The sequence below is a fragment of the Pinus tabuliformis genome, chromosome X (genome assembly GCF_031772625.1).
Source record: "Pinus tabuliformis cultivar Carrire ecotype Pingquan chromosome X, CPIR1, whole genome shotgun sequence".
Taxonomy (NCBI): Eukaryota; Viridiplantae; Streptophyta; class Pinopsida; order Pinales; family Pinaceae; genus Pinus; species Pinus tabuliformis.
In genome coordinates this window covers 1,461,230,815-1,461,244,195 of record NC_142308.1, presented here as the reverse complement: position 1 = coordinate 1,461,244,195, position 13,381 = coordinate 1,461,230,815, and the positions used below count along the sequence as shown (strand labels likewise).

The window sequence follows — 13,381 nt, the reverse complement described above, 5'->3', positions numbered from 1 at the left end:
AATATATGTCTATCTTGTTGTAAAAAAAATCCATATCTTGTAACACGAGGTAAATGGATTCTTTTTATAAAAAAGTAGGCACAATTAAAGCCAGATCAGTCATCAAATGAGATCTCTATGTATATTCACTCTTTACGAATATAAATTTAAAAAACAAAGAAACAAAAACAAAAAACATTGGAAAAAAATTGTAGTACTTTAAGGTTTTTGAATGTTTCTAGCACACCCTGAGGGATTGCAACTGCAGAGAAGTGGGTGTACTATTTGACTGTGGGGCTAATGGGGGATGTGAGCTTATTGGTTGGAGACTGCTGAAGTTTGGTACCTTAACCATATTCATATTTGAAACACCTCGTTTTGGGTAAGTTGTTTCCCTATGGAGTCAAACCCACAGTTCACAGGTGACTCGCTACTGAAAGAATATGAACGTGTGGTCTATGGCAAGTAGAAACATCCGATGTCTACAACTAGTTGGCATCCTTAATCAGATAAATGTTAATTTAAATTCTGATGTAATTAATTATGCAATTATCACTGTTACATATGCATAGCAAATGATGGTTTAGTATGTGCTTATACTCCTGTCCATGAGAGCATTGTATGCTATAATGCATTTAGTGATGCATATCATCCATACAGAAAAACAAAAAAACAAAAAAACAGGTTACAGGGATAACAGGTGCAATAAAACACCCAAGATATAGGGATAACAGGTGCAATAAAACACCCAAGATATAGGGATAACAGGTGCAATAAAACACCCAAGATATAGTTGTGGGGGCGTTACATATGGTATAAGGAAGGCATTTCTTATTAACAACTATGTGCTAAATTTTTTTGTTTATTCCATCGTGTGTTGGATCAGCATGGCTTTCCTCTTGGTGGGCAGCTCAAATGGGAGGGTTTCTCTTTTCACTAAACACTGATGCTCCCTTTCCCGAGTCTAATTGCATCCATACACAAAGCTGCTGCCTGGTCTTGTTTGGCTATTAAGAAGATAGTATCTCCCCAGGATGACTGGGTAAGAAGAAACCAGAGGAAACCCAAAGGTCCGACCTCTTCTGCCATATGTTCTCTTCCTCTGTTGCTAGGTTTTACCACAGCCTATGCCTCTCGAGTTTGAGAATTGACAAAGAGGCAAACTAGTAGTAATGTTAAATTAATCATTAGACAACAACAAATATCCAAGAATATGATCAATGTCAATTACACAAATAATCAAATAACTAAATTTATTATTTCATTAAAATGCACAGAAACGCATTTTTAACACAATATATAAGCAGGGACTTCTCATGACCTTGTATGACTTGTTTGATATAAGTTCTTCCTTTTGAGTGTCCAATTCTGGCCTTTCAAGAAAATCAGACAAAATTTACCAGCTTCTCAAACAACAGAGATGGTAACAGTAGTATACAACGGTCTCAAGCTAGAAGACCTTTCAACCAATGGATTACATAAAAAGGTGCAATGTTCTTAAAAAGAATGACATAATTCTAGATAATGTTCTTAAAAATAATGGCATAAATAGAAAAACTTTATGCTCCGCAAAGCCAGACTTCAAGTTCTGCTGATGACCTCTTTGCAAGACACAACAGTTTGCAAACATTCTGCCTCATATGATATGAGGGCTTGTCCTTTAGCTTACTGTTGGCCTCACAAAGACAACACTGGAAAATGTTCTACTCTTGTTCTTAATTGAAAAAAAAAAAACAGGAAAATGTTCTACTCTTCTTCATTGGAGATTTCAAAGAATATCAGGAGTTGTCCTTTAGCTTATTTTTGGCCTCACAAAGACAACACTGGAAAATGTTCCACTCTGATTTTTAATTTTTTTTTTAAACAACATAGGAAAATGTTCCATTCTGGTTCTTAATTACAAAATCACTGCAACCAGCAATAGTCACTGTCTCATAAGTTCTAAGTTAAAAATTTCAGAGATTTAAGCAATTGCTCCCATGCAAATCAAATAGGCTGCCTGCTTTAGAATTAAAAGCAAATCTTATCCTGAAAACTTGTGACGACACATTAATGAAGGCTAACTTTGGTGGCTACTCAAACATTCCAGTTTAACACGTACTCGTACAATCTCTCTTCATAGTTCATTAGCTCTTACAAATTCGCTTGGCAACCCAGTTTTTTGCATCGGAAGGCACTTTCACAGACCACTATGGTAGAGGTGTTGTCACAAGTAACGCTTAAAGCTATTATATTTTAGTTTTGAAACTTTTTTTAATATAAATAATAACAATAATATGGCTGCATGTCAATCAAATAGATATAAATAAAAATGGAAATATTTTTACATATTGAAAAAGAGAAACTTGATATGCATACATAATATAAAAACTGCAAAATAAATAAATGAACAAAGAAATGCCAGATTTGCAATTAAATAGAAATATGAATGATATCATATTTACATACAAATATTGTTACACTTTATTATTAACACAAATATAAATATCTTAGCCATAATAGATCATTTCAATATTTATATTTCGAGTTTTCAAATATTTATATTTCCATAAATTGTGAGTTTTGAATTTTACGGAGTTGAGTAATTGATCCAAAAATTTAAATCTCAAATAATTTGATCCTTTTCAACACTTGAAAAATCCAAGATTAAAATAAATTTAAGGTGGTGATTCAAAATAGAAAAAGCAATCATAATAATCACAAATGTTACTGGACCGATGTTTTAAAAACCAAACAAACTGAAACCAGAACCAACTGGTTCAGCTGGTTTGAGGATGGCGCAGCCTTTAAACCATTTCAGTGACCAGTTACGTACCAAACTGATCATTTTATTTCGTATCAGCCAGTTGAACCTGTTTCGCTCTGAACAGTCCTGGGCCCACATGACCCGCAGAAAAAAAAAACAATTTCCAAATAGAATAAAATAACAAAACACCCTAAAACCCCATGCCCCACCCCAAACCCTAAAACAATGCTATATAAGGATCCACATTTGCCCTCACACCGGCCATGATTTTGATGCTTCATGACCCTGTATTCTATGATAAGGATCCCATAACCAGCACTGGCCATGAGTTTGTTGCTTCATGATCCTGTATTATATGATAAGGATCCCATAACCAGCACCGGCGATGAGTTTGATACTTCATCATGTTGATGATTGATATGTAGTAGCAGCTGGTAGCATATTGTTTTTGGGATTTCAGAGACTATATAAAGCCTCAGCTGTTTTTTTTCAGACATGTATCGCTGTTTATTTTGTTTCATACATGTATTGCACTCGCTGCCATTTTGCTATATTCATCACCTTTACGTTGTATATATATGAGCAGTATGAGCTCAGTGTCATTCATCATATTTACGTTACGTTGTATACGTATTGAGCAGTATGCACTCAATGCCATTTTAGCAGCAGCCTGTAGCATATTGTTTTGAGATTCCAGACACCATTTAGAGCCTCGCTATTTATTTTGTTTCAGACATGAATTGCACTGTATTGCACTCCCTGCCATTTTGCTATATTCATCACCTTTACGTTGTATATATATATGAGCAGCATGCACTCAGTGCCATTTTACTATATTCACCTTTACATTGCATATATATGAGCAGTATAGTATATACACCATCAGATTTTACATATTTAGTCTCTAATGGTTTAGATTTAGATTGATGTCCATGGGTATATATATATATATATGAGTCTGGTATGATACTCAACGATTTCGAGTCCAATTCGGACTTTTAAAACATTGAGCACAGCTCCTCAATTACTTTTGCATCTTCTGATGAAGGGAGTTGACAATCCCCAAAGATTCGTTCAATGGGATAATGCAATCCAAGTGCCCAGAAAACAGAGAGGAAAAGCCAGAAAGTAACCGAACCATTAGCATGGGGAACGTTACAGAGTGCTCCTTTGGGGCTCACTGATTTCTTTATTCTAGTAACATACTCCACTATGTTTTGCATTTTACAATAACCACTTATGAGAGAAAAACATAATCTGAAATGTCATTCAACTCTCATAATCTGAAATGCCATTTAACTTCCTACAACTTAACAGGTATCTACTATTCAGTTCATCGTTATATATTAAAAAAAAAAAACTTCATAAAGGAAATACAAATGAATTGTTTACATTATCAGGTCAACTGTCTTAAGCGTATCTGTCAAATGGAAACTATTTAAGCTCTTCACTATTCAAGAAGTGAATGTACCCCTCCCCAGGTCACAACTGTCAAATTCTATAGGCCTATCAGAGTAAAGATAGACAAACAAGCTCCTTCAATTTCTACTCCACATAGTACGCAAGTCTCCGGAGGTTCATCCTCCTGATTTTATCTGCCTTCTTGGATGGTTTCTTGACCGGCTGATTTAAAACCCCTGCATCAGCTTCGTCATGGAACCATCCGACTGACTTCTGGGCCGAATACATGAGCTGCGAAAAGCCTGTTCCAGAAAACAAATTAGGTCAGATACTCTAGACAGACTTCAGTTTAAATTATAAAATGTCATGTTACAAAGAGAAAATCACCGCCTTGATAAACAGCTGTGAAACTCAAATAAACATTTGTGAGACACAGAAATTAAAAAATAAAAAAGATAAAAAAACCTTCTATACATTTATCTAGATTCTAAACTGAAAGATCGGAAGATGTACCACTACTAAAAAACCTGGGAGACAAATTGGCAAACAATGTATTAGTAATGAGATCAAGAATGAACACCTACTTCGAACTACTGTCTACAGCAACATATTCTCTAAATTTAGGACAAGCAAAACAACTCTTTATTTCCAATTCCGACAAACATTAACAACTGAGAAAAACTATGTTGCACTGTATTTTGGGAATAGGGGGGACTCAGTTTCCAGGGATGACTGAAAGGAACTCCCAAATTTCATCAAAGGCAGACAGGGATGGCAAATATTAATTTTTTTAATAAAATATTAAAAAATCGAAAAGAGAGATAATAAAACTTTATCAAATTAGCAACACTTAATTTATGGGTCCAAATGGCCTTGTCTGTGTGAATATTAGAACCCTGAAAACTAAATAGGGTCCAAGTACCTATCAAATGTGGGAGCCAAAACTGTTGTGATTATGCTTCGTTACAATAAACATACTACATGGAATGCAGGCACGCACTGCATAGATAATATTTGTCATGGTCTGAATGTTGAACCCAACAAGATAAAGAATTTACCTTTTTGGATAATAGTGCCACATGAGCAGTGGTTTAGATAGGGGCATCCAACATCTCCAAATCCAGAAAAGACACCTCCCATAGAGATATATACAGGATGTGGGGAAATTCCACCACATCCTCAGGGGCATCCCTTCTAAACAGCGAGTTCCCCTTGTCCAAGTCCCCAGAGGCAGGGATAGGCAAGGGATATCCAGGGGTGGGAAAAACTCCCCATGCTACACTAGAAAAACTTAATGAACTAGGGTAGGTAATAACAGAGATTACAGATTTCTAAGCATGATGAAGAAACAATTAACATGGGGGACTCGTCCCCATGCTACACTAGAAAAAAAACTCAATGAAATATGGTAAGTAATAACAGAGATTAGAGATTTCTTGGCAAAAAGTAAGAAACAATTAACTAAACCTACTAGTTACCTCCTACAGACATCAGTCAGATTGGACGTTAAAAAGTTGTAAAATATGAAGAAGAAGCAGAAGAAATTACTCATGAAAAGCAACCTCTAGAAAACAAGTTCTCCTAGTATATTTTCTCAACCCACAAGGTATAACAAATTAGTTTCCATCCATTGTTGAAAAACTTGTCTAGGCAAATAAACCAGTACAGCCAGAGTGTAAGGGTGCACCTAAGACTCGAACAAAAACTTGGCAATAGAAATTATTCAAAATGAGGGGTTTTCTTTTCTCTTTGGCCTTTAATTTTTGACGATGGTCAGCTTTTTTTTCCATCTGCCTAGCAAGTAACCCACAAATACTTGCAGGTCTGACACTTCACAATTCAAACTGGGGACCAAGTTAACTTAGACTTGCAGCAGTACTGAGCTGAGTTCGACACGAGAGCACTTAAAAGACTCCACGAGTTTTCAACTCTCATTAATAGAGATTCTGTGCTCTTTCTGTCAACATGACACTATTGTGAAACTTCCAAGATCTGAATCATTGCTGGCCCAGTGATTGGCTAACACAAGAGTGCCACTGTCACTTGCAAGAATAAAACTTGAGACTTGTGACCAGTGAATTCCCCACTTTGCCATTAAACCATGGACCCATGTCCCAGTGTTTGTGTTTTACGATAAAGAAAAACTCATAGCAGAGACAACATGATCTTCTGGTTTATGATCCATCTAGGGCATCAAAGCAATCAAAGCCAAATGGGCATTCATGCCACGTTGGCAGGATAATCATGACAACCATTCAGAAAAAACAATTTTGGGGAAGTTTCTTTGTTTTGCTTTGTTAGTTTAGCTTCTCACTGGGGTTCTCTGAGTTCGATGGAAGGAGAAAGGATAGAGAGAGAAGAAAAGTCACGGGCACAACAGGATACAGACCAGAACAGCGCATGTAAATCTTGCTGCCAATACTAGAGTGCAAAACAACTGTACTCATCTGTAACAAAACTCTGTATAGAAATTTCCCAGTGAATAAAGCCACACTCTTCCTTCTCAAAATAGTTTTGAACTTTTGTGTAATAAATCTCACTGGTAATATCTTGCTTCCTATATTTTCTTACTTCCCTAAATGCTAAATGTAAACCGACTGAAATGTCCCTGTTTTGGGCATCCTCATAGCTCTCTGTTAGTAGCTTTGGTTTCTTTGCTGTAATTGTCATTAGAAGGTATCCAAAGACTCTTCTGATCTACTGTGTTTTTCTAATTTCTCTGGCATGAACTGTGTATATAAATCGATCTGCCCTGTTTTCTGGGTATTACTTTAATACTGACTAGCAGTTTGGTCCCCTGTTAATGTCTCTGTGTTGGCAGGTGACAGAGCAGGTCATTTGATATCAGAGTGCTATACAATCCTGGAAGTGGATGATTAAAACCAGACAATAGTATCACTTGGAGAAGAGTGAAGACGAACCTTTCAACAAATTGATGGGCAGATGCATACAGAAAAACTGAATAACAGATTAAGGCAGCTTGAGGCTTATTTCAGTTGTCAGGGACATTCTGATGTGCAAAAGATTACCTTTGCATGTTTGAAAATGTCAAAGCATGCCCTCCTGTGGTGGGAAAGCTATTGCTAGAATTTGTAACAGCAAAAGAAAGCACTTATTATGTATTATAACGAGTTCAAAGTTTTGCTGAGAAGGAAATTATAGCCAGCCAGGTGTGAAAGGGAGGAGAAAATCCAGAGGCAGTGTCTTAGATAGCGTCACAGGCAGCTTGTCCAAGATTACACTGACGAGTTCCAAAAAGCAAGCTATCATACTGAGTATTTTGGAAGATGAAGCCAGCGTGGTTATGAAATACATTGGAGTTATTCACTGTTACATTCGACAAGAGCTGGCCTTGCTCAAGGTTCACAGCCTTGATTGGGCTTGTACAGAGATAGTGTAATGAAGCCAAAAGCAAATGAGGTGCTGTGATTAGAGGGAGCTCCAGAGAACCAATGAGAGAAATGAATGAACAAAAACAGACCATGAAAGGTAAAAGGTTGCTAGTACCGTACAAAGGATGGATGAAGAACAGAATGATGAATGTAAGGCAAAAGAATGGACCATTGCAAAAGACATGGGCATACCAAGGACCAATGTTGGGAGTTACATCCAGAACTGATTCCCAAGAATCGGGAAAGAAAAAAATTCCCTGTGATGAAATGTGCTCCAATGGACAAACAAGAAGTCGGAGGAACAGGAAGATGGATGAAAACTGAACCTTATGGATCAGCCTCGCCCTGAGCGAAAAAATGAAAGCAAAAACGTCTTCTTTGTGAAGGGTCAGTTAAAAAGTCCATTACTTACAGCCCAGTAGCCAGAAAAATCTGATATCTGAAGCTTTTGAGCAGCAATTGGGTTTATCAACGGAGGCACATCCAAAACCTTACCCATTTGGTTGGCTGCATAAAGACATGGACCTCAAGGTCACAAGAAAATACAAGTTTGACTTCACCATCTCTGCCCAATCAATTAATGAAATCATTTGTGATGTAGTTCTGCTTGATGTCAGTGAGATAGTGATGGGCATTGGGGAGTCCTTACTTATGTGACTGAGATGATATTTTCTATAGAAGACCAGATAAGTGTATGCTGCTCAAGCTCTATCTCATTAAATCTTACTTGGGTAAAGAAAATATATCCTCGCTTCGGGCGACCCAAATGAATCCATAATCCAGCAAAAGGTTCATTTTGACAATATTAAGGCCCAAGGTGGAAAAAAGGAGTGCCGAACAAGTAAATCAGAATTTTGATAGGTGGGCAAAGGAATCAGCTAAAGGACCTTCTGTCGCAGTCTAAGGAGGTGGGTCTTGAGCCAAAAGGGGTACAGATTGAAAAGCCAGTTCAGCATTAAATTCAGCTATTGCCGGAGGCAATCCTGCCCAACTTAGAGCCAGAGCCAAGTGTATTTCTTTGCATGTCACTTGTTTTATCTTTTGAAATAATCATGTGCTTGGCTCGCTTTCAACATTAAGAATGTAAGACAATGGTCGCTGCTCATGAAAACCGTAGGCCCATCTTGGCAGCATTGCAACAAATAGAAACAGGTGAGAATGCACATGAAGTGAATGATTATTGTACAATTCTGATAAGCTATGCACCCTGAGAGAAGAAGCTAGAGGCTGGAGTTCACTTGCTGCCAGAGGCCCATACTTCAAAAGTCGCTGGCCACTTTGGTGTATAAGGAAAACGCAGGCAAAACCTGCAAGGGAATGTGTATTGGCCAAGAATGCAGGCAGAGGCCACCAAGTTTAACCAGGGTTGTGCACTGTGCAGCACCAAAAATTCAGCAAATGTCGGGGCTGCACATTCCCTTCTAGTGCCTTCAAGGCCTTGGGAAATTATACCTATGGACTTTCTTGGTGGGCTGTCCAAAACCAAAACTTGCGACAGAAGTCTACCATACCTGCAGCATTGTTACAACTGGGCCATTCATGGCTGAACCAGCAAATCGCCTTTTCAAACCTTGCTTGGGATTCCTGCCCCAAACTCCACTTAATATAGTGTTACAAAGTATGAAAGAGCGGAAGGTAGCAGGTCCAGTAATGATTAGCTTAGTGCTGTTACATTCATAGAATGAGCTCAAGAACTTTATTCTCAACTGCAGGCCAGGTTGCAAGAGGTTCAAGCACGGTATACCCGGAGGAAGATAGCACTTCCAAATTTCCAGGCTGAGTTGAGGAACAGTAAAACGAAGCCTAAGGAGCCCAGGGACCAGATCTATTCGTGAGGGTAAGTTGATGGAGACCATCAAACTACCAGGGGCAAGGCCCGATCCATCTAGGACGTCAATGCAATCAGAACCACGTGTGCATTCAAGCCAGGTTGCAGTAGAGTCACCAAAAACAATTGGTAAAAAACACAGTCCTGGGGAAGTTTCGATGTTTTGCTTTGTTAGTTTATCTTTTTCCATTGGGATTCACTGAGTTCCCTGGAAGGAGAAATAGGGCAGGGGATACAGAAAGAAGCCAGAGCAGAGAATAAAGGTCACAGACACAACAAGACAAATATGTAAACTTTGCATAGTATTCTCCCGTTGAATAACTAAACACTCTTCTACTAAAATTTGTTTTCTGTGTAGTAAATTTTGCTGGCAATAACTTGCTTACCCTGTTTTATTATTATTATTTCCATGGCATGTTCTGGGCAAAGTTTAAACCAACCGATATGCCCCTCTTTCTGAGCACCTTCGAAGCTCTCTGTTAGTAGATTAGTTTTCTTTGCCGTAATTGTCATTAGCAGAAACTAAATATTCTGCCGATTTACTATGTTGATTTCTCTGGCAAAATCTATGTATATAAATGGATCTGTCCTGTTTTCTGGGCATTTTAGCAGTTTGGTCCCCAATAACACTCTCAGTCCTATCAGGTGCCAGGAGGACATCATTTTAGCAGAGTTGGTGACGGTTTCATAAAACGACCAAGTTTATATGAGATGCATAAATCTTTCCTACTTTTAAGGAGACGCCTGAGGGTCTGTACAGCTCTGTAGAGCAATGGAATCAAAAAGACAAGTCGTCAATGAAAATCCCTCTCTTCCCATAAACAAGTGATCTCATACATACACAAACAAGGAACTTCATACAATATAATGATGTCTCCATTAAACAAGGATATCATACAATATGGTGTCTCCCTCAAACAAGGATATCATACAATATGGTGTCTCCCTCAAACAAGGGATCTCATACATACCCAAATACACAAGGGATCTCATACATATACAAATACACAAACAAGGGATTTCATACAATATGGTTTCTGCATCAATACAATATGGTGTCTGGCTACACCTAACTAAATTAGATGATTATCATTATTATTAAAATAAATATGATAGATGTAGATGGTGTCTGACTACACCGGACTAAATTAGATAATTATCATTATTATTAAAATAAATATGATAAATGTAAAGAAGTAATTCATAAAATTACAAAATCCAAGCTCCCTGAGCTAGCTATAATGGTTGGGTGCTTTTAGCCTCATACAGGAGTTCTAGGGTTTGAACCTAGACTTGTCACAGAGCTAGTTCTAGCGATCTAGTGATTGAGTGAACCTCGTGCAGGAGTTCTAAGGTTGATCCTGGACTTGGCTTGGCAAGCTGATTGTGTTACGTGCCTCAATCAATGAGCTGATTTTGTTACATGTCTCACTCAATGGCATCATTAAAAAAAACCCAATTTACGCTGAATACCATTCGCAAGATGTGGGAAAGTGCTAAGGATTTCCCCCAATATTTTCTTGGGAAAAAATATTGCATGGTTCAGTCTGATCTCCTAATTTTTTGTGCTAATATCTTAACAATATTGACAAATTCAATTTCCTAATATAACCAGTAAAACAAAACAGCCACTAAAATGCCTTTCAGCTAGGTTTTGCCAGAAAGGTCACGAGTTCAATTCACGGGGATCACCATTTATCATAGAACCGCAAATCATGGAGCTAGATAATGGGGTAACTTAGATCAGAAAACATGCTAAAAAAATGGAGGGTTTTACAGATCTAGAAATTCACAGTATGTAACTACCTTCCTTCATGGCCTTGGGGTCGTAATTCTTCTCCCGGACCTCATGCAGCGTGGCGGAGAGCTTCCAGTAGAGAGGCCGACCAACATAAAATGCTAAGACGCAGATCAATATGAACAGGGCCAGGCGTAAGCCCATTCTAGTCACTTGGCTTGCCATTAAAATAAAAGTTTCTTCTGACGCTGTAAATCTTTCACACTCTTTGCATCTCAATACCACACTCACTGACTCCTGTAGCCATTTTTTAACCCTTTTTATTCCATTTAAATTAATTTACCGGACTTTTAATTTTAACTATTATTATCTTATTTAGAGTGAACTGTCACCATTTTCAACTCTTTGAATTTAATTATTATTATCTTATTTGTGGATTCCTTCCCACTTAGGGAAGGTTCAAACTGAAATTTCTTAACTTGGGACCCAAATGGAGATTGTCCAAATTCCACGTGGCAATGTGCCACGATTCCGATAGATTCATACAACGTCTTCCATCCTTGTATACGTGGTTGTAGTCCTTAGATGAAAAGGACTTAAGTAGGCCAACCGTCTCTCTCAGAAAGCTACGTAATTACATTAAATTTGACACGTCACAGATAGAACCTCGCTTGTCAATTTCTACCATGGATGGATGGTGACATGTCATGAGCAGTGGGGATATTTAGTGTCTGCATGTACCATAAGTGATGAAGAGGATTGGGTAGCTTAAGTGGTTGACATGTCGGGATTTGAGGGATAGAATTGACGTGGTGCGTCTTCGTGGTACGTTTCAATATATTGAATACCTTAATTTGTTGTTTATTGAAATTGTTTTTTAATTATTATAATTATGTTATTGGTGTCATTTTTATATATTAATTTGGAGTATAAGAATGGAAAATATTGTTGTTGGCATATATCAACCACATTTACTAATGTGATTGTGCTAGTTGACGGTCGGCATTCATGGGGTGGATTTGTTGACCATAGTTGACTATGGTCAAAATGGTTGGCAAACATTGACCACGATTGACAATGATTGACCACATTTGGCAAAGTTGACCATGGTTGACAATCGTTGACTACAATTACAATGGTTGGCTTTGATTGATTATGGTCAACATTAGTTGACTAGGGGATTATGGTTAAGAAGATAGAATGTGGTGAACTAGGGCCTAAGACTAGAGGTTAGAATGGGGTGGACTAGAGGTTAAGGGATAGAATGTGGTGGACAATGAATATGGAAGACCAAGTTGACCATGGTTGCCTATGTTGACCATCATTGACCATGGTTAACATTGGTTGTCTATGGTTCACCATGGTTGAATAGTTGATCATTATTGACCATGGTTGACAATGGTTGGTCATGTTTACCATGGTTGAGCAAAGATAGATTAAGGTGAACTAAGGGTGACCATACATGTTGAGTATGAATTACCATGGGGACTATAGTTGACAATAATTAGTCATGGTTGACAATGGAGGCCATAGTTGACAATGATTTGTCATGGTTTACCATGACCAAAATTGAACATGGTTCACTAGGTTTGATCATTTAACCATAATCAATATAGAGTTAATATCAAATATTAAATATTATTATTATTAGTCAACCTTATCACTATTAATGTTATTATTATTAAACAATTTTAAACTTTGATTATCACTAAGTAAGGTTGACCATGGTTGACTTTATTAACCATGGTTGGCTATAGTTCAATTTGGTCAAGTAAGGTTTACTGAGGATGACAATAGGTGAACAAGGTTGACTATGGCAAACATATGGCTAATTGAGTTTGACCACAGTTGACTATTTAAACATTAACTATTTAGGTTGACTATGTCATCACGGTGTAACATTGTTATTTCTTTGTCATAGTGCGACATCATTTTTTTATTCGTGACATTGTGATATTGATTTCAGTTTGTCATATTGTGATGTCGGTTTTTCTTTGTCATATTGCGACCTAAAATTTTGTTTGTCATAATGTAACATTGGGGAGGGTGCTTGCCACCCCACCAATCCCTATGACAATTAAGGTGAGGGTGGTGTGGCACACCTCCACCATGCAGAAGAGTGTGTGACAATTAATTATCGAATGTGCAATAGGGCTAAATCTTTTCAAGGGTTGTAGTATGACGAGATGGTGCGAAGAGGAGTTCAGAGGGTCTGTTAGAGGTTGGGACTTCGACCCAATGACTCAGTGTATGGTGATGGTGTGTGCCTTTATTAGGTCTGTTCGACATTAACGAGG

The 13,381-nt window shown here is 37.7% G+C and overlaps 1 protein-coding gene across 1 annotated transcript; it reads right to left on the bottom strand.

The window, feature by feature from the left end:
• Window positions 1-4,076: 4,076 nt before the first annotated feature.
• Window positions 4,077-11,393, bottom strand: LOC149145519 (Low-density receptor-like protein). The gene is made up of 2 exons (XM_089447372.1): window positions 11,153-11,393; window positions 4,077-4,428 (listed from the first exon to the last, which is right to left on the bottom strand). The coding sequence occupies exons 1-2, from the start codon at window positions 11,307-11,309 to the stop codon at window positions 4,271-4,273; spliced, it is 315 nt and encodes a 104-aa protein (XP_089303498.1). The 5' UTR covers window positions 11,310-11,393; the 3' UTR covers window positions 4,077-4,270.
• Window positions 11,394-13,381: the final 1,988 nt, after the last annotated feature.

Coding starts and splice junctions, on each gene's coding strand:
- LOC149145519 (XM_089447372.1), bottom strand. CDS start 11,309: ATGGCAAGCCAAGTGACTAGAATGGGCTTACGCCTGGCCCTGTTCATA. Junction 4,429..11,152: donor CCCCAAGGCCATGAAGGAAG/GTAGTTACATAC, acceptor TTTCTGGAACAG/GCTTTTCGCAGCTCATGTAT.